General features: G+C 37.2%; 1 protein-coding gene and 1 long non-coding RNA gene across 2 annotated transcripts in view; one reads left to right on the top strand and one right to left on the bottom strand.

Annotated features, from left to right (window-relative positions):
- Positions 1–1,929: 1,929 nt before the first annotated feature.
- LOC142176562 (uncharacterized) lies at positions 1,930–20,900 on the bottom strand. The gene is made up of 2 exons (XR_012705231.1): positions 19,675–20,900; positions 1,930–2,516 (listed from the first exon to the last, which is right to left on the bottom strand). It is a non-coding gene; the product is annotated as an uncharacterized LOC142176562 (long non-coding RNA).
- Positions 2,523–21,371, top strand: part of LOC107799483 (protein LONGIFOLIA 1-like) — a 28,898-nt gene continuing 10,049 nt past the window's right edge. Inside the window, exon 1 of the mRNA XM_075244535.1 lies at positions 2,523–12,050. Within this exon, the coding sequence (XP_075100636.1) occupies positions 11,927–12,050 (124 nt within the window). The 5' untranslated portion in view covers positions 2,523–11,926. The remainder of the gene's footprint in view (positions 12,051–21,371) is intronic.

Here is a 21,371-nt window from a genome sequence, read left to right on the forward strand (position 1 = left end):
AAGAAAATCTGGGAGCCCCCTTTTCCAAGGCATCTAATGCCCTTTTATAGGCAAACCCCAAAGAATAAACTAAGTTCTGATTTTTCTAGTTAGTCCCTCTCTATTTTCACTTTGGTCCCTCCATTCTTATCTTGATAAACAAGTAACTGCAGTGTACTTATTAAAATTTACACTTGAAACCCATTCTAGAAGGTCCTAGAGCATTCCTCTACCCATACTGTCCTTCCCTATGCCTTGATATTACTATTCCTATCAGAACTACCCTTTTCCATACCCAGATTATCCCTGAAAGCCTCTCAGAATCACTGACCTTACCCTTATCCTTAATAACTAAACCCAATACCTTAACCCAGTCTGAAACTAACTAAATCAATTAACTAACAATCAGAAACCAACTAAAATTAATCACTTAACAATCAGAAACCAGCTAATCAGACTGACTAACCCAATTATGTCCAACTAACCAACTCAAATAAGCTAAACGAAAATAAACTGTGCTTAAGCTACCATGATTAACATTAAAAGAACTTAAACTAATTATTAATCTATGAAATTATAATCATTCAACCAACTAACAAACTCAGAATCAACAAAAATTAACAGAACCTAAACTAACACAGTTAAACCAAAAATTAACAGGACAATAATGAAACAATGACTACAAGTAATATTTTAATCACGCGAGTAAAAGAAGCAGTAAAAGAAAGAACAGAAAAACTCACAAATGCAGAAAAGGGCTCCGGCCAGTCATGAATATACGAATCCTTTCAGATTTTTGACGCGTAGCATCCCTAACCATGTGTTCTTGCACGAGAACACATGGTTAAGGGTGCTACGGTTCGAAACCAAAAGGATTTGATTTTAGGGTTTGGGCCGTGATTCTTAGATCTAATATTTGGGTCGTTTCAGGGTGATTTGAAAGGAAACAACCACAGATTGGTGTTGAGGAAGGGTTGGGGGTTGTAGGGTGTGAATTTGGACCGAGTTGAACAAACTATCAACTGGCCGGAAAACTTCAAATCAAGATTCGAAGAGTTCCGGCCTTATTCGAGGCAAACCACCGAGTGTAGTAGCAAGAGGAGGGTGAGGGGAACCCATGGTGTTAATTTCAGGGTGAACGGTGTAGTTCACGTTCATCGCCGGCAAGGATTTTTAGGGCGGCGCGGATTAGGGTTAGGGGAGAAGGGGTAGGGTGAAGAAGACGATGGAAATGGGGGGTGGGGGGGACGGTTTGGACATTTATATACTGGGAACCTCGTTAGTTCCGGACCGTTGGATTGATGAGATCCAACGGTCCTGATCCAAAGGCCTTGAAACGACACCGTTTCATTTAACAGGGGGGCGGACCGGGTTGGGGGTTTGGGCTGGACTGATTGCAACGGGTTAAGGCGTTTGGGCCTGAAATATTTCTTTGATTTGGCCCAAACTTGGCCAGCCCCTTGCTTCTCACTTTAATTTCCTTTCTTGTTTTTTTTTTTTATTTCATTTTATCTAATTATTTTCCATTTTGCAATTTTGTAATTATTTTCTGATTTTATAGAATTGCAACAATTGAAGTAAAGTCCTAATATACTTCAAAAACTAAAACTGACTAATGCCTAGAATTGTTTAAAAACTATTTCACGACAAATTCATAATAAAAATCATTAAAATGCGAAAGTGAACTAATTTTTGTGATTTTCATGTTTTATTTTAAAACAAATTAACCCTTAATTGATACTAAAACCTAAATGTAAAAATGCATATTTTCGTACTTCATAGAATTAAAATGCGCAAATAGAATGCCACAATTATCGGAAAATGACACAAAAATGCACAAAAATTGTAAAGAAAATAAAGAAAAATTATTTTGTTTGGGATTTTGGGAATAATCATATTTAGGGCAAAAATCACATGCTCACAGATACTATTAATCTAGTGCACCTTCAATTACTTAAGATAAACATGTGGTTGAATAAATAAAAAATCAAAGGGTTCAATTGTATCCAAACGTAGCCAAGAATTTGTTCTACAAATGATTTTGTCAAATCCTAGAATAAAAAAATTAGCTAGTCATAATAGTATACGAAAGTACACTACTAAAATTCATAACCAATCATGAAAAATATGAAGAAAGAGTAAAAACTCGTCTTCGAAGTTTTCATCTTGCGTCCCTTGCCTCCGAAAGTATTGTCTAACCCTTTCAAGGATGTTTCTTTGGATTTATATATGATCTAGGCAGGTAGGATGTCATCCGAACCAATCCAACTTCGGCAGAAATTATTGGACGCGCGTTTGGCTCTCGAGCGACGCGAGACCCTTGGACGAGGCCATAATTTCCTTTTCCTCTTCTTTTCTCACACTCGTCTGTGTGACAGGCTTCAAGTTACTGTGTGCCAAAGTTGATTCCCCTGGCTCGTGCACCTCTCCCGTGACACCCGACCTCCTGATTAGCCTCAACTTCTGTTATTTTCTTGCTTCTTCACTTTTATTCGCGCCAAATTATCCTCCTTTAATCAAATTCCATTAACACATTCCTACACAATAAAAACACGTAATGACATATTTTTTATCTCATAATCATGCAAATCTTTCGCAAATTACATCAGATATGAGACGTAAATATAGTCAAAACATGCACCTTTTGCTAATTATCATATTTACAAACTAATATCACTTATGCAACATACTCTAATTAAGATTCATCATTATAATATACATGTGAGAAATTACATATGTAAGATAGAAAGTTAATAAAAATTAGTTATATTTTGTAAATGTAACTTAATTTCACTCCATTTAGAAATCAAACTTAAATTGTTCACTTATACGCAATTTAGTATATTTTCTGATGATATTAGCTTTGGTATATTCTTTTATATCAATCATATTAAAAAAAAATGGTAACTATCATATTTTATTACCAAGTACGAAAATTACAGCTCAAAAATAAATACTAATTCTGGACATCTTCCCAGAATTAGTTTCTCCTATACTTCTATTCTACCTACTAACTATGAATTAACAAATCAAAATTCATTATGGGTAGAAATTAACTCTTCTAATCTTCTTCTTAATCTTGACAGCATATAGCCCCTTCCACAAACCATTTGTATAATCTGCTTCATCAGTGCTCCTGTTGGCCTCAGTTGAGCTCCGAAGATTCTATGATTACTCTCCTGCCATATATAATAGACACAGCTTGCTAATACTATTCTGTAAATTTCTGCATTTGCTGATCTGCCTCGAACGTTGTTGCATGCCCATTCTATTCCTTGACTCCATTCCATCGGTTGTCTCTTAACATTCATCCACTGTAGTAGTTTCTCCCATATTGTTGTTGTATATGTACACTTGAAAAATAAGTGTTCCATGCTTTCCTTTTCTACATTGCACATAGGGCATAGTAGCTCATTTGTTATTCCCCATCTTACTAATCTATCTCTTGTAGCCAACTTGCCCAGTATAGCCACATACAGAATAAAGATCCACTTTGGCATACCTCCATTGTTACATACCAGCTTCCTCCAAGGCATCTTCTGGTGATCCTGCTTTAGCTTCTTGTATATATAGTTGATGGTTATGTGCTCATTTTCAAGTACCTCATCCAAGTTGACCCCAGCTTCTATCATGTATTGTTTAGCCTTCAAGATCTTCTGTACCAACCATGAAGCTTGCTTAGTTTCATGTGTTTTACAGGCTTTCTTTTTCCATAATAAGTATGAATCCATACTCTAAGTTCCATAGCTGAATCCATACTCTAAGTTCCATAGCAGCTTACATATTGCAGCTTTATTCCACAACTCAACATTTAGGAGATTACAGCCCCCACTTGCTTTTGGTTGACATAGTTTATCCCATGCCACTAGAGCTTTTTTTGTCACCTCAACTCCCCCAGACCATAGGAATTTCCTGTATATAGCTTCTATGAGATGGATTACCTTCTTTGGGAATACAAATATTTGAGACCAATATATTTGGATTGATAGCAGCACACTTTTGATTAACTGTATTCTGCCAGCATATGAGAGGAATTTGGCAGCCCAATATGTTATTCTACCAAGCATCCTGTCTAGCAATTGTTGAAATTGAATAACTGGCATCGTTTTTGTGCTCAATGGAACTCCCAGATACCTTATAGGCATCTCTCCTTTTGAAAACCCCAGTTCATCCATGACATTTTGCTGCACTGATAGATTTTCACCACCAAAATATATGAAACTATTACTCTTATTTGCATTCAGACCTGACACCCTTGAGAATTCCATGAAGCAGTTATATAACATGTGGATAGATACTTCATCACCCCTACAGAATAACAATAGATCATCAGCAAATCCCAACTGAATAATTTTCAACCTTTCACATCTTGGTTGGTAGTTAAAATCTGGCTGGTTCTTCAGAGTTTTGAGTAATCTACTGAGATAGTCCATCGCTAGAACAAACAAGTAAGGAGACAGTGGATCCCCTTGTCTGAATCCTTTGCTATCTGGAAAAGGATAAGTAGGAGTGCCATTAATCAGAATAGAAGATAAGATAGTACACAGACAATTCATGATCCATTCCACAAATCTTGCAGGAAAGTTCATTGCTATCAATATCTACTTTAAGAAACCCCATTCTAATGAATCATAGGGCTTTTGCATATCTAATTTGATCATGCACCTTGGAGTAATACCCTTCCTTCCATAGCCCTTCACCAATTCATGGCTTAGGATGATATTATCAGAAATAACTCTGCCTGGTACAAAAGTAGCCTGACTTATACCAATGAGATTATCCATAAACTTTTGCAACCTTGTAGTGATCACCTTTGATATTATCTTGTATAGAACGGTACAACAAGATATAGGCATATACTCTTTGATTGAACTTGTATTTTTAACTTTTGGGATCAGTGCAATTTATAGGCTTATAACTCTCACCAGAATCAAAGAACTATTTTGTTGCTTTGATTATTTCTTCTCCTACAATTGGCTATGCTTTCTTAAAGAAACAAGCATTAAAACCATCACAACCCGGGGCTTTATTATCATCTATATTTTGCACAATATTACATATCTCCTCTGTGGTGATTGGTTCTATTAACTTCAGTTGTTGTTCTTTTGTCAATATTGCTCCATTCTTCATTATTGTTGGATTAATCACTAGCATTTGTTCTGCTGCATCCCCTAATAATTTCTTGTAGAACCCCACAATTTCCTGCTGCACCTCTTGATCATTCTGCAATAGCTTACCATCCTGAGCTACAAGGAATTTGATATGATTCATAGAGGTCCTATTTTTCAAGCATGCATAGAAGCAGGCACTATTTGAGTCCCCCAGTTTCAACCATTTTGATCTTGACTTTTGCCTCATTATGCTCTCCTCTATCATTGCCCATTTCTCCGGTTTGCCTCATAGTTCCTTCTCTATATCAGCCAAACTTGTTTGATGACTTGGATCATGCATTTGCTCTTGTATCTCCTGAAATTGTCTCCTTATTAATTGGACTGACTCTCTAACTTTTTTGAACTCTTCTGTGTGCATCTTTTTCATTTCTTGCTTTACTGCTTTAAGTTTCTGCCACACTCCTTTCATTCTTTGCCCTTTAGTAGTTGTATTCCATGTTCGTTTCACCATTATTAGAAATTTTGGCAGCTCAGCAACATAGTTATAGAATCTATATGGCTTAGGACCTTCCTTTCCTGCTTCCTCAAGATGAAGGAACAAGAGTATGTGATCAGATATAAATGGTTCCATCACAAGTACTTCCAATTACTTCATTGTTGTCATCCATTCTGCATTGACAATAGCTCTATCAATTTTACTCCACACATGATTATTTGTCCATGTGAACTTCTTTCCTATGTATTTTAGTTCATTCATGTTATTATTAAGCATGAACTCCCTAAAATTCCTTATTTCTACTTCTTGCACTAGGTTATCACTTTTCCTATCTTCAATTCCCAGTACTGCAATATAATCCCCCATTGCTATCCAAGCCCCATCAACTCTATTTTTGACACCTTCTAGCTCCTGCCATAATGCTTTCCTATCCTCAAGTGTGAAGCCCATACACTGCTGTGAAATAGAATTGTATTTTGCCTGCACCAACAGTCACCTTCCCATGTATCAACTAACTACTTTTCCACAATTCACTGAACTGAATGTTGTTTGGATCCCACATTACTCATATCCTACTTTTCCATTCTCATCATAGTTTGTGACATATTTTCAGCCTGCTGCAACTTTCTTCATAATCTGCTTCCCTTTTTCTTCATTTGTTCTATGTTCAAATATAGCCATAATGCTAATTTTATTTATACTAATAAATCTACATAACTCCTTTTGCTTGAAGATATATTAAGACCTCTTATATTCCAGGCTACTAACTTTATTGTTGTTTGAATAGATTCTGCACAATCCCTGCATTCTCGCCCCTACTAATTTGACCTCTCTCAACTACTCTACCTTGATCATATTGATGGTCAAGCTCATTCTGCTTATTAAGCACATTAAAACTATTTGTTATGCTCATCCTACTTTCATCTGACACATGTATTGACTTTGCTGCTGATTTTTCTTTAACTGCCTTCCATCCTTCATTGTTTTTTGCTACTACATGGCTTTCAGCATTTGTTGAAATCTCTTGGTCTTTCACTTTTTTTCTGTTTTTGCCCTGCTGCCTCTTTTACTTGCCATACTTTCTTCTGCACATTTATCTTCATTGCTTTAACATTTTCCTGCTGACTTGTCTCATTGCAACAATGACCAATCATCAAACATTTACCACAATACTCTGGCTTCCATATATACTCCACTTTTTGACTGAATTTTCTGCCGTTTGGGCCATGCACCTTAATAGGTTTAGGTAATGGGACTGTTACATCCATTTCAATAAGAATTCTAGCATATGATATTCTTTACATTTTAGTCGTGCACTCATCAGCATACAATGGAACCCCTAGTCTACTCCCAATTTTACTCAATGAATCTGCACTCCAGCAATTTAAAGGGAGATTTGGCAAAGTGGCCCATATTGGAATAGTTTTCAGGATCTCATCTTTGAAATTAAATTCTGGCGTCCAAATTTTTGTGATTATAGGTTTGTTTCCAATTGTATGAGGTCCAGAATACAGAATAGCATCTCCACCCTCCATATTATTGAATTTTATCACAAAATACCCCTCATTATGGTAAAATATCATTGCTTAGCTACAAAATTCCATTGGATTGCAACGAATCTCTCCAGAGCTCCAATCATAGGTGTATTACCTACAACATACAGTATCAAAGCATTCCGCCATTTCTCTGTTTCCTTTTCCACTTCATTTTTTGCTAATTCCACAATTGTTTCCCCATTTTGAATAATTGGAGCTACAAAGCTGAGATTCATACCTCGTAGTCCAAATCGATTATTTTCCACTAGATTAGCCCATGTCGTGTTCTCCGGCCTTTTAGCTTGTGGTTCCTCCTCTATCTGTTGCACTTCCTTCTCCTTGTCATCTCCTTATTCTATCAGTTCCTTTTGAAGCTGATTTTTACATGCATGTACATGCACCATGGATTGGGGAGTTCCTTTTGTCTGGTTGTTACTTATCTACATAATTCCGCTCGTAATTGCACCGGAAAGTGGTGTGTTAGGTCCACTTCTCCGATTTGGTAAAATTGGCCATTCTGTCACCTCTTCTAAAGCTTCACCGTCGCTGCATGTTGCTCTTACTCCAATCCTTTTAGCAATGGCTTCAATGACCACCGATGCCTTGTTGTTTTGCTTCTTCGCCGGCCTTCCTCTGGCCATTCCGATGGCTGAGCACGGTAATTCACTAATGTGCTCTAGAGAGAGAAAGTAGAGAGAAGCGTTTATTAAGCTCTTTAATCATATTAAATTTTTAATTCTTATATAACTAGATTAATGATAATTATTTTTTTCAAAAAGAATAATAGCTACATTATGCTCAATGACTTGTCATATTCATTCCAACATATATTACATCATTAAGTTTTATATAGGATCAATATTTTGACTATATTTACCTATAAGTAAATAGACAAAATAAAATAGATACAATTAATACTGAAAGATACTTTTTACATATCAAGATTTTATAACTTTTAGAAAAAATATAACTTTTATATTTAAAATTACTTCATAATTATGTTGTTAGTACACGAATTTAAATTTTTAAAGTTCCTCAACCTGAAATTATAAATTTGTGTTCACTTTATTTGATAGCTATAAGGGATTATACCAGCCATTTAGTTTTAGTGTTTGAAAACAAAAGAACTTTGGAAACTATAACATCCAACTATGAAATATCCAACAATCAAGGGATGTGAATCGACGAATATGATTTCTTTTTTAACTAAATATATAGAATAACTCTTGAAAGGAAACCACTACCCTCTAATGAATCATGCGTGACGTGAATCTGAACTAAAGCTATTGAGTTCCGAATATCAAATAATTATATTAGAATAAAACTAAGAAATATCCTGAGAGGGTCCTCACAATCATTTTAGACTAATACGACTGCTGATAGTGATAATAGAAACAACATGATCCATCAAATTCTCTATGAAATGCCCCAATCAAAGGTGTACTTGTACGGATCAAAATCATAATGGATCAAATTATTCTAATCAAGACTACTACACCCATTTAACGACAAAGGGATAATCATGGCAGGGACACATAACAATTTCACAAAGATGCAAAACAGACACCACTAGCCAAATGGTGGAGCATATAGAGGCTATAGAAGCCTTTTTACTAACAAATCGGGGGCGGATGCAAAATTTAAATATTATTGGATTCCAATCTAAAATGTTACACTTAGAATTCGGACTCAAAACTTAATATATTTTTTAACTCCTTCTAACACTACACTTTCACCTAAATAAATATCTAGCAAAGGGGATGCAACTGATTATCCTTAGACAAATGTGCCTCCGCCACTAAGTGTTGTATCCCTAGAGTGGTTTTGTATACTTACAGCTTGAAAATACAAATAGTCTCTTATGCTATCATTTTAAGGTTAATCTACAACAATATGTAATTATTCGTAACAAATCTTAATATGATAACGATTAACGTAGCCTACTATACCTAATTAAATTACACGAATAGTATTATTAAAATTCTCGCGCCGTGATTGCATATAAGTTAAATCCTAAAAGTAAACAACATGAATTTGATAGATTTATCTGTCATTGCCATCTTCTTAATAGCATAGGGGAAGTTTTATTGTGTGTTTCACACAACTTACATTTGTTGTGTGAGGCTTCTTTTTGTCCCACAAATTTGTGGACTCCAATCTTACACTTTTGGGTCTACAAAAATCTGGATCCATAAAACTGTGAGATAAAAAAAAAATACCGCATACAACTATTTGTATAAGAAACAAAATAAAATGGTCCATTGCAGAGGGTAATGAAGTCAAATTTGGCAGAGGTGAAGTGAGACTGAAAGGACTTTATAGATTCCTGGGCAAGCATTGTCATAGTATATTCACTATATGTATATTGTATATGCATTTTCTTAATATCTACCTGACAAACTCCACATGCATACATGAATTACTAGTAGTGAGGTGACATATATATGTCCACACCTAAGACTCTTCTCCCACTCATTATTTTTGTCCATATGGAAAGTGTATAATATATCACCCACTTGTCCTATCCCTACACATAAACAGTCTGATCTAATCCTTTCTTTTTCTTTTCCCAACACATTCTCCCAAAAATTTTTCTTAAACTCTATGGATAATGAGCTCGTCCTTAAAGTCTTCTTTGTTTAAAGTAAAATACATAATTTATCTATCAACCTTGCAGCGAAATTTTTGTTATATATTTTTTTTTTACGGAATTATTTTTATATACTTAACATTTTAAAAGGGTGTCTAAGACACACTACTTTTGACTAGATAGCACTTGCGTGTTTACACACAAAAAAAGTACGAAAAATCCGGAAAAAATCCCATTTTTGGTCTCCCATCCCTACACCAACCCCTCACCCTCCCTCTATTCTTCTTCCTCACCACCCCCCCCCCCCTCATTTTCTTTCCCAAATAGAATTTTTGAAAGAACATATCAATTTTAGATCTAAAATTGAGCGGATATTATTGGTTTATTCTCCAAATATTGTAAAAACGATTTATTTGTGATAGATTTAAAAGCTTGAACAGTAGTATTGAAGGTTTGTTGAAAAAATCTATAATCCATCATTATTGGGGTATCGAAAAAAGCTTGAAAATTCAATTGGGTCTTGTTGATTATTGGGTTATTGAATTCAATTTGTTGCTCGATTATTTTTGGTAGTGTGGTTGAATTTTGGTGTTGTTGGAAACTTTCTTACAAACAACCATAGTGGTAGCAATAATGGTGCTTAAGATAGAAAATGAAAAGATGAAAAAGATGGGTTTTAATTTTAATTTTCTAATATATTTTTTTCCTTTTTAAAGTCAATGACACATGTCACGACCTTATTAGGGTGTGACTTTCATGTTATGTGAAAAATTGGTCAAGCACAAAAGTGGTGTGTCTTAGACACACTTTTGAAAGATTGAGTGTGTAAAAGATTTCCCGTGAAAGAGAGATGTGTAACAGGGATTTCGCTTCGATGTTAATGGATAAACTATTTATTTTGCCTTGCTTAAATATCAAAGTTTTGGTCCGTGCTCTTCGAACTCGTACACTTGACTCACATATTATGCGTTGTACTCTTACCATACAAACCAAAGTTAATTAAGGATACATGCCCAAAAAATCGGATAAATTATGTGCAACCAATTTATTCACTTGTAAGGCTTGTGCCTTAGGCCGCCAATTAGGGAAGGTCCTATTTTTTAGAAATAATCTATATTTTATAAGTACTCATATAGGTATTTAAAAAATAGTATTTTAATATTTTCAGTACAAAAATAGAATTTTTCATAAAAAAGAAAAGAAACCTTTTAGATATGTACATAAAGTAAAGATTTGGCTAACAAAATAACCTTACATCTCAAAAAGCTGAGAGAATATGTTTTCAATAAAAACATATATTATAACTTTCTTGTAAAAATTTAGGATTGATATTAAACTTTGGCTTTAGGTTACACATGTCCTTGAGCCGCCCCTAGTTATGTGTTTAGCTGAACCGGGTACTTTTGTTCAAAATTTGTATGTGTTAAAAAATTTACGTAAATATGAACAATATTAAGTTTTGAATCTAGGAACTCAAAGAGTCAATAAGTTCAATAGCATCCCGAACTCATAAAGTCTAAATTTACTCTGCCTCTCTTTTCTCTCATTTAAACTCATTTAATTTATTCCTCTTTTTTGTGTGTACATATATATATATATATATTGCAAGTGCAAGCAAGAATTTCCCACTCCCTCTCTCTCTCTGGCTACTCTCTTCTCTAAAAACAGCTTTTCGCAGGTAGAATAAACATTCTACTCTTTTGTGGATCGGAAAAACAGTTAAAACATCTTTTCTTGGGTCAGGAGATTTGCCTCCTAACTTACAGACTGTGGCTGCAATTTTTTTTCCATTCTTATAAATTCACATAATCCTTATACCACTTCAACCCCTGTTCACTCCTTGTACCAAATCACTGTGCCTTAATCTTTCTTGTTGCCCTCATTTCTCTAGCTGATCACTTGTGGTGAGTTTCCTCAACTTCGTCATGCTGTTACGGATTCAACCATGATTTTGCGGTACAGAATCTAGAGTTTAAATGCACAAATTTGAATCTCCAGTATAGCATTTTTGCATTTTTTTGAATCCCCTATTGGAATTAAAATTCTTGGCTTCGCTACTTCAACTACCACAACAATCTAAATTAATTCTGTATCCGCCACTAGCTACCTCTTGGGACATGCAACTAATAAATGAATGCATGCAATGAGTTTTCACCAAACGGAAGTTGCAGTGTCTAACACTAATGTCGTTTCGTTAATTTGCAGGCTTTGAGAAATGTCTGGAAGAATAGTATCTTCCGAAAATAGTCAAGTGCAGAAGCAGATTGGTTGTATTAATGGGTTTTTTCAGCTATTTGACAGACACCATTTCCGAAATCACAAAAGGCTACTATTCTCAGGTTCTTTTCCCTCACCACTGATATATAAGTAGCATATATATTCACTGTTCTTGCAAATGCAGGTGAATAAAACAATGCCAAAATGCCTCTTAAATATATACTAATTAAGTCATTTTGACGTTTCTCTCCTTTTGCAAGAACAGAGTGCCATTTTCGTGAATAAGTAGAGAAAGACCCATGTTTCTTAGTTGTTTCCGGAGGAATTCAATCTGGGCAGCTAAAAAAGGAGAGGGGCAGTTCTCTTAAGAAACAAAAGGAAACAAGTTAAAGAACGTGGATAATTGTTACCCGTAATAATCGACAGCACATTAGATCATTTAGAGGGGATTCAAAATCTAAACACATATAATTTTAATCTTTAAAACTCTTAACATTGAACCTATTGTAATAAAACAATAAAAGTAGAAGAACAATAGTGCAGAGAAAGAGAGAGAATTCTTATTGAATTTTGGGATGATTTACAATGGGGTAAGACCCCTCTATTTATAGGGAAAAAATGACTTAGCCACAAAATAAAACTCTCTACAAGATAGATATTCACTCTAAATAGAATTATATTCATAACACTCCCCCTTGAATGTCTACTTAATAAGTAATGTGCCTCGTTAAAACCTTAACTAAAATAAAACCCAATAAGAAAAAAAAATTCTAGAAAAGGAAAAAGAGTACACATATCTAACAATACGCCTTTTGGTTGCCTCGTTAAAACACCTTGCAAGGAAACCCAGTGGGACAAAACCTTGTAAGGGAAAAAGAGTACAACGCGCATTAACTTCCCCTGATGAGAGCACCAATTCACATTTTTGAGCCTTCGCATCCCGATCTTGTACACTAGCTTCTTGAAGGTTGACGTTGGTAAAGATTTTGTGAACAAATCAGCCATATTATCACTTGAACGAATCTGTTGCACATTGATATCACCATTCTTTTGAAGATCATGTGTGAAAAATAACTTTGGTGAAATGTGCTTTGTTCTATCTCCTTTTATGAATCCTCCCTTCAATTGAGCTATGCATGCTGCATTATCTTCATACAAAATTGTGGGTAACTTGTCACATTTCAAACCACATTTGTCTTGAATAAGATGTATTATAGACCTCAATCACACACACTCTCGACTTGCTTCATGAATAGCAATTATCTCAGCATGATTAGATGAAGTAGTCACAATTGATTGCTTAGTCGATCGCCAAGATATGGCAGTGCCTCCACAGGTAAATACATAACCTGTTTGAGACCGAGCCTTGTGTGGGTCAGATAAATACCCAGCATCAGCATAACCAACAAGATCGGAATTGCAATTATTGCCATAAAATAAGCCCATATCGGTAGTCCCTTTTAGATACCGCAATATGTGTTTGATTCCATTCCAATGTCTCCTTGTAAGAGCAGAGCTATATCTTGCTAAGACATTAACTGAAAAAGTTATGTCAGGCCTTGTAGTATTAGCAAGATACATTAGTGCAAATTGCACTAAGATATGGTACTTCAGGACCAAGTAGCTCTCCATTCTCTTCTTGAGGTCGGAATAGATCCTTATTCACATCAAGTGATCGAACAACCATCGGAGTACTTAATGGATGTGCTCCATCTATGTAAAACAGTTTCAATACCTTTTCTATGTAGGCAGATTGATGAACAAAATTCCGTTTGCCAAATGTTCAATTTGCAAACCAAGACATAATTTTGTCTTTCCGAGATCTTTCATCTCGAATTCCTTCTTTAAATAATCAATTGCCTTTTGGAGTTCTATAGGAGTTCCAATAAGGTTTATGTCATCAACATATACGGCAAGTACAACAAATTCCGATGTTGTTTTCTTTATAAAAATACATGGGCAAATGGCATCATTTATATAGACTTCCTTTAATAAATACTCACTAAGACGATTATACTACATTCGTCATGATTGCTTTAGACCATACAACGATCTTTGCAATTTGATTGAAAATATTTCCCGGGACTTTGAATTATGTGCGTTTGGCATTTTAAATCCATCGGAAATTTTCATGTATATCTCATTATCAAGTGAGCCATAAAGCTAGGCGGTAACCACATTCATTAAATGCATGTCAAGCTTTTCATGCACAGCAAAACTAATGAGATAACGGAAAGTTATAGCATCCATAACGAGTGAATATATCTCTTCATAATCGACACCAGGCCTTTGTGAAAATCCTTGTGCAACAAGGCGTGCCTTATATCTTTGTACCTCGTTTTTCTCATTTCTCTTGCGTACAAAGACCCATTTATAACCAACAGGCTTAACACCATTAGGTGTTTGGACTACAGGCCCAAAAACTTTACGTTTTGCAAGTGAATTCAACTCTGATTGGATTGCTTCTTGCCATTTTGGCCAATCAAGTCTTTTTCGACATTCTCCAACAGATTGAGGATTCAAGATCCTCACTTTCTTGCATAATAGTAGATGCAACATTATATGCAAAGACATAATCCACCACTATATCCACTCGATTCAAATTTGTCTCAATATCGATTGGATTTATTGATAGTTCCTTATTTTCTTGAGCCTCGGGCTTAGTGGATTCCTCATGAATCTTAGAATTTATTAAATCGTGGATTTCTTCATGAGGTTCTTTCGTAGTGTCATTTTGATAATTTATTTTCCTTTTTCTAGGATTTCGATCTTTGGAACCTAATGGTCTGCCACGTTTTAGGCGTGCGTTTGACTCATTAGCTATGATACTAGAAGATTGTCCAACAGGGACATCAATACTGATTGGAACATTCTCTGCAGGGATATGTGATTTTGTTATCCTTTTCAAATCCGTAAATGCGTCTGGCATTTGATTTGCGATTCTTTGCAAATGGATAATCTTTTGCACCTCTTTTTCACAAATAGAGGCACGTGGATCAAGATGAAATAATGATGGATTTTTCCACAAAATTTCCTGTTTGGTTTCACCAACTTCTCCCCCTAATTTTGGGAAAAGTGTCTCATCGAATCGACAATCTGCAAATCGTGCAATAAACAAATCCCCCGTCAATGCTTCTAGGTAGTGAATAATGGAGGGCGATTCAAATCCAACATATATTCCTAACCTTCTTTGCAGACCCATTTTGGTGCGATATGGCGGTGCTACAGGCACATATACTGTGCATCCAAAAATTCTTAAATGGGATATATTAGGTTCATGACCCAAAACTAGTTGCAACGGGGAATATTTATGATAATTTGTCGGTCTGAGACAAACTAGCATTGCTGCATGCAAAATGGCATGACCCCAAACAGAAGTGGGCAGCCTCATTTTCATGAGTAACGGTCTTGCTATCAATTGCAGACGTTTAATTAAAGACTATGCAAGACCATTTTGAGTGTGAACATGAGCTACAGGATGTTCCACTTTTATCCCAATTGATAAGCAATAATCATTAAATGCTTAGGATGAAAACTCTGGATTATCGGGAAATTGTGCCCGTAATCGAATTATTTGTGCCATTAATTTTGCAAACGCGAGGTTGTGAGATGACAATAGGCACACATGGTACTATCTAGAAGATGCATCTATTAAAACCATAAAATATCTAAACGACCCACTGTGGGTGAATATGTCCATAAATGTCCCCTTGTATATGTTCCAAAAACGTAGGGGACTCAATTCCAACCTTTGTTGGTGATGGTCTAACAATTAACTTGCCTTGATGACAACAAGTGCAAGAAAATTCATCATTTAAAAGAATCTTTAAATTCTTTAATGGATGCCCATTTAAGTTTTCTATAATTTGTCTCATCATAATCGATTCAGGGTGTCCCAATCGATCATGCCAAAGTACAAAAGTATTGGAATCAGTAACCATTTGGTTTACAATAGAATGTGCCTCAATTGTACTAATTCTTGTCCAATACAGGCCACAAGATAAAGATGGGAACTTCTCAATAACCCTCTTTTGGCCAGAGACATTCTTGGTAATGATGAGATATTCAAGATTATTCTCATCTATTGTCTCAATATGATATACATTTCGACGGATATCTTTAAAACTCGACAAGTTCCTCTTGGACTTGGAGGAGAACAGTGCATTCTCTATGATAAGTATTGTTCCCTTAGGCAGAGTTATAGTAGCTCTTCCAACAACAACAACATCCCAGTATAATCCCACCAATGGGGTCTGGGGAGGGTAGTATGTATGCAGACCTTACCCCTACCCCGAAGGGCAGAGAGGCTGTTTCCAGGAGACCCTCGGCTCAAGAGAGCAACAAAGAGACAATATATTAGTACTATTAATAGAGTCACAATAAATAACATAAAATACATAATATAAAATAACAGAATAACAACAATATAAGAAATATAGGAAATACAAAAAAGGATGGAGAAAAGGATGTAAGGTATACTAATATCCAACCGACACAAGCCCTACATCCGTAGCCGATCAGTAGCCTCCTAAGACTAACTCCTAAATGGATAATGTTACTCTAGTGCGTTGTAGTAATACTCACAGACTTCCCCCTAACCTACAACCTTAATGCTCGACCTCCACAATTCCCTGTCAAGGGCCATGTCCTCAGAAATCCTAAGTCGTGTTAGGTCCTGCCTAATCACCTCCCCCAATACTTCTTAGGTCTCCCTCTACCTCTCCTCATGCCCACCACAGCCAGTCGCTCACACCTCCTCACTAGCGCATCAGTGCTCCTCCTCCGAATGTGTCCGAACCATCTGAGTCTTGCTTCCCGCATCTTGTCCTCCATGGGGGCCACGCCCACCTTATCTCGAATAACTTCATTCCTAATATTGTCCATCCTTGTATGCCCGCACATCCACCTCATCATCCTCATCTTTGTTACTTTCATCTTCTGGATGTGTGAATTTTTAACCGGCCAACACTCGGTCCCATATAACATAGCAGGCCTAACCACTGCTCTGTAAAACTTACCTTTTAGTAACTGTGGCACTTTCTTGTCACACAAGACTCCCGTTGCTAACCTCCACTTCATCCACCCTACCCCTATACGATGTGTGACATCCTTGTCGATCTTCCCGGTCCCCTGAATAACTGACCCAAGGTACTTGAAACTACCCCTCTTAGGGATGACTTGAGAGTCGAGCCTCACTTCCACTCCTGCTTCCGTCGGCTCGGCCCCAAATTTGCACTCGAGGTATTCCGTCTTCGTCCTGCTCAGCCTGAAACCTTTAGACTCAAGGGTATGTCTCCAAACTTCTAGCCTCTCGTTGACGCTACGTCGTGTATCGTCAATTAGGACTATGTCATCAGTAAATAACATGCATCATCACACCTCCCCTTGAATATGATGTGTTATGGCATCCATCACCAGGGCAATAGGAAAGGGCTGAACGCAGACCCTTGATGCAATCCCGTAACAACCGGAAAATGGTCGGAGTCGCCTCCTACTGTCCTAATTCGAGTCTTAGCTCCATCATACATATCTTTAATCACCCTAATGTAGTCAACTGGGACCTCTTTAACCTCTAGGCATCTCCATAGGACCTCCCTAGGAACCCTGTCGTACGTTTTCTCTATATCAATAAACACCATGTGGAGATCCTTCTTATTATCCCTATATTGTTCCATCATCCTCCTAATAAGGTGGATAGCTTCTGTGGTAGATCGCCCTGGCATGAACCCGAACTGGTTATCTGAAATAGACATCGTCCTTCACACTCTTATTTCTACTACTCTCTCCCAGACTTTCATGGTGTGACTCAGTAATTTGATACCCCTATAGTTGTTACAGCTCTGAACATCACCTTTGTTCTTATACAGCGGAACCATTGTACTCCACCTCCACTCTTCAGGCATCTTATTAGTCTTGAATATAATATTAAACAACCCAGTAAGCCATTCCAAGCCTGCTCTACCCATACACCTCCAAAGTTCAACCGGAATTTCGTCTGGCCCAGTAGCTCTGCCCCTCCTCATCTTACGAATTGCCTCCATGACCTCATCTACCTCAATGTCCCCACCATAACTTAGTTCATGTGGGTTGTTGGCACTCCTCAATTCACCTAGCACAATATCTTGATCCCCTTCTTCATTTAGAAGTTTATGAAAGTAGGTCTGCCATCTCCTCTTAATCTGGTCATCCCCCATCAAAACTTTGCCATCATCATCTTTTATGCACCTCACTTGGTCCAGATCCTGAGCCGACCTCTCTCTCACCTTAGCTAGTCGGAATAACTTCTTCTCCCCTTCTTTGTTCCCTAGTTCCTCATACAGACGAGCATAAGCTGCCGTCTTAGCCTCCATTACTGCCATCTTCGCCTCCCTCCTAGCTACCTTATATCTCTCACTGTTCGCTCTCCTCTCCTCCTCTCCAGAGCTCCCTACGAACCGCAGGTAAGCCGCCTTCTTCGCTTCCACTTTATCTTGGACAACTACATTCCACCACCAGTCTCCTTTGTGGCCACCGGTGCGGCCCGAAGATATCCCTGACACCTCTCTCGCCGCCTTCCTTATACAATCAGCCGTCGTCGATCATATAGTATTTGCGTCCCCACTACTTCTCCAAGCCGCCATTGCTGATAACCTTTCTTCCAACTCCTGAGCTTTATCCTTAGTCAAGGCGCCCCACCTAATCCTAGTACGGCCTCGTACTGACCTCTTCTTCCTCTTTATCCTAATACCAATGTCCATCACCAAAAGCCTGTGTTGCGTTGCTAGGGTCTCACCTAGGATAACTTTGCAATCCTCACACAACCTTCTGTCGCATCTCCTGAGGAGGAGATAGTCAATCTGAGTCTTCGCCGCCGAACTTCTATAAGTAACCAAATACTCATCCCACTTCGGAAAACTTGAGTTCGCAATCACTAGATCGAATGCCTCTGGCAAAGTCCAACAGCGAAGTGCCCCTCCGTTCTGCTCCTCGACACCATAGTCGCCATGCACCTCAGTATAACCAACTGCCGACGACCCAATATGACCATTGAAATCTCCTCCTACGAATAATCTCTCCGAAGGCGGAATACTACGAACGATGTCATCCAACCCCTCCCAAAAACTCCTTTTAATCTCCTCATCCAGGCCTACTTGCGGTGCGTACGCGCTAACGACATTTAAAGTGCACTTACCCACCACCAATTTAATAGTCATTAGTCTATCATTCATCCGCCTGACCTCTACCACCGACTCTCTAAGATGGTTATCTACCAGGATACCCACTCCATTCTTACCCCTCAGGACTCCAGAGTACCATAACTTATACCCATCCACGTTTTTCGCCCTCGATCCAACCCACCTAGTCTCCTGGACACACGCTATATTAATCTTCCTCTTCTGAAGTATCTTCGCCAACTCTATAGACTTACTCGTAAGCGAACCTATGTTCCATGACCCGATTTTCAACCTATAGGCTCCCTTGCCACCCCTACCTCCCCTACCTCCCGTACCACACCCTGACCTCGGCCCCACACTCTGTCCCACCCGAGGGCATGCCCTTAATCTATCATCCTAGATTGCAGCCACTACACCTACGACAAATCTCAAGAAGACTCACTAGTGCACAACGAATCAAAGTAGAAGGAAACAAGTGACTACAAGTACAATAGTAGAATGATTGAACAATTGTGAACCAAAGTAACATCAATTTAGCTAACACCAAAAGGGAAACAGTAGAAAAGGAGGTACCAACTCCCGAGAACCAAACCTGTATTGATTTGTTGTACTTGATGTAGTTGTACACTCACGCACCGCTTCCCACCGCCCGTTGCGGACGCTCGTCCTGGTTGCTCTCCTTTGCTAGTGCTCGTGCTTCCAACTTGTCTCCACAACTTCGAGAATTTCCCTTAAAACACAGAAAATACCACGACCCGAAAACCAAAAAGGGCTGTCACCGCTACCACTGGTGACACCCAAATGAAAAAAATTGAACTTTTCAAGACCCAATATGGCAAAGATTTGAACTTTGGAGCAAAACCAAGAAATGGGAAATTCCTACCCAGATTGGCTAAAAGATTCAAGACCCAAAATGAAAAAGAACAATAACCCAATATTGGGAAAAAATCTGAACTTTCAAGACCCAATATGGAAAAACTTCTGGACTTTGGATAAAAATCAAGAAATGGGAAATATATGAATGAAGCAAAAGAGGAGAAGCGTTGATGAAATTAAGTAGATTTAAGTTTTTAAGAATACAGCAGAAGAAAAAGGTGTAGTGGGGACAAGAGTCAATTCCTTGCTTACTATATGGAATGAGTAATACCTTAAAAATCGGAGTGAAACATAGAAAGACTAACAATAACAATAAGCACTAGTCTTGAACGGCTCAATCATTTCAGATTCAAAGCAATCAGGTGGTCAAAGTTTTCAAATCTGTACTTTAAGAGACAAATATGAAGAACGGAAAATCTAAACAAAACGGCAGATCTAGTTCAGCATAATGATACCCAAATCGATAAATTAAGCCTAATAAATACAAAATATGCATAAAACCCACAGATTAAACCTAAAACTTTACCTGAAAAAAACAAATATGAATAAAACCCAGAAATAAATTGAAAATTTACCTGAAAAAATCGATAAAACAAGATCTTTTGAGGTGAAGGGTTTCTAGAGTGTGTGTGTTGAGTAATTGTTGTGGCAGTGTGAAAACACAGTGGGCGGTGCTAATTTGCCCCCAGAAAGCTGAGTCTGTGCAGTTGGCAATTGGGTGTTATTATAGTAGCTCTTCCAGAGCCTTCAATTAATTTACTACTACCAGAAATTATAGCAACCTCTGCCTTACACATATTTAAATGAGAGAAATATTTCTTCTCTTTGAATATTGTATGTGTCGTACATGAATCAATTAAACAAATATTTTTACAATTGAACTTTGATCCAAGTTTGCGATGTTAGATATCCATATTTGCTTCCCAAATAATCAATGCAATTAGTGTATGCCAAAGTTATAATGTAAAGGATATTGATATAAGAAAATTGACTTTTACAGTTGAACTATTATTTATCTTATTAAGTTTCTGTAACTTATTATTCCTTAATACTCAAATTATAACTTGAGTATTAAATAAGCCACTAATTAATGTATTATGGGTTTTGCCCATAAAGAAACGTATGTATGACAAATTCTTTTGAAATCACTCCAGTATATTGATAGCTCTAAAGAAAACGTACTAATCTCTGCTATACTCTCAACAGTGCCAATTGGATCCATTTAGAAATTTTCTTTCATCAGCTTTTCTTAAGTAGGACATATTTGTAGACGGGTGGAACTCAGTTGATTAGAGTTCGTGCTGATAACGTGTAATAAAACAATAAAAGTAGAAGAACAATATTGCAGAGAAAGAGAGAGAATTCTTATTGAATTTTGGGATGATTTACAATGGGGTAATACCCCTCTATTTA

This window comes from Nicotiana tabacum, chromosome 22, assembly GCF_000715075.1.
Source record: "Nicotiana tabacum cultivar K326 chromosome 22, ASM71507v2, whole genome shotgun sequence".
NCBI classification, from domain to species: Eukaryota; Viridiplantae; Streptophyta; class Magnoliopsida; order Solanales; family Solanaceae; genus Nicotiana; species Nicotiana tabacum.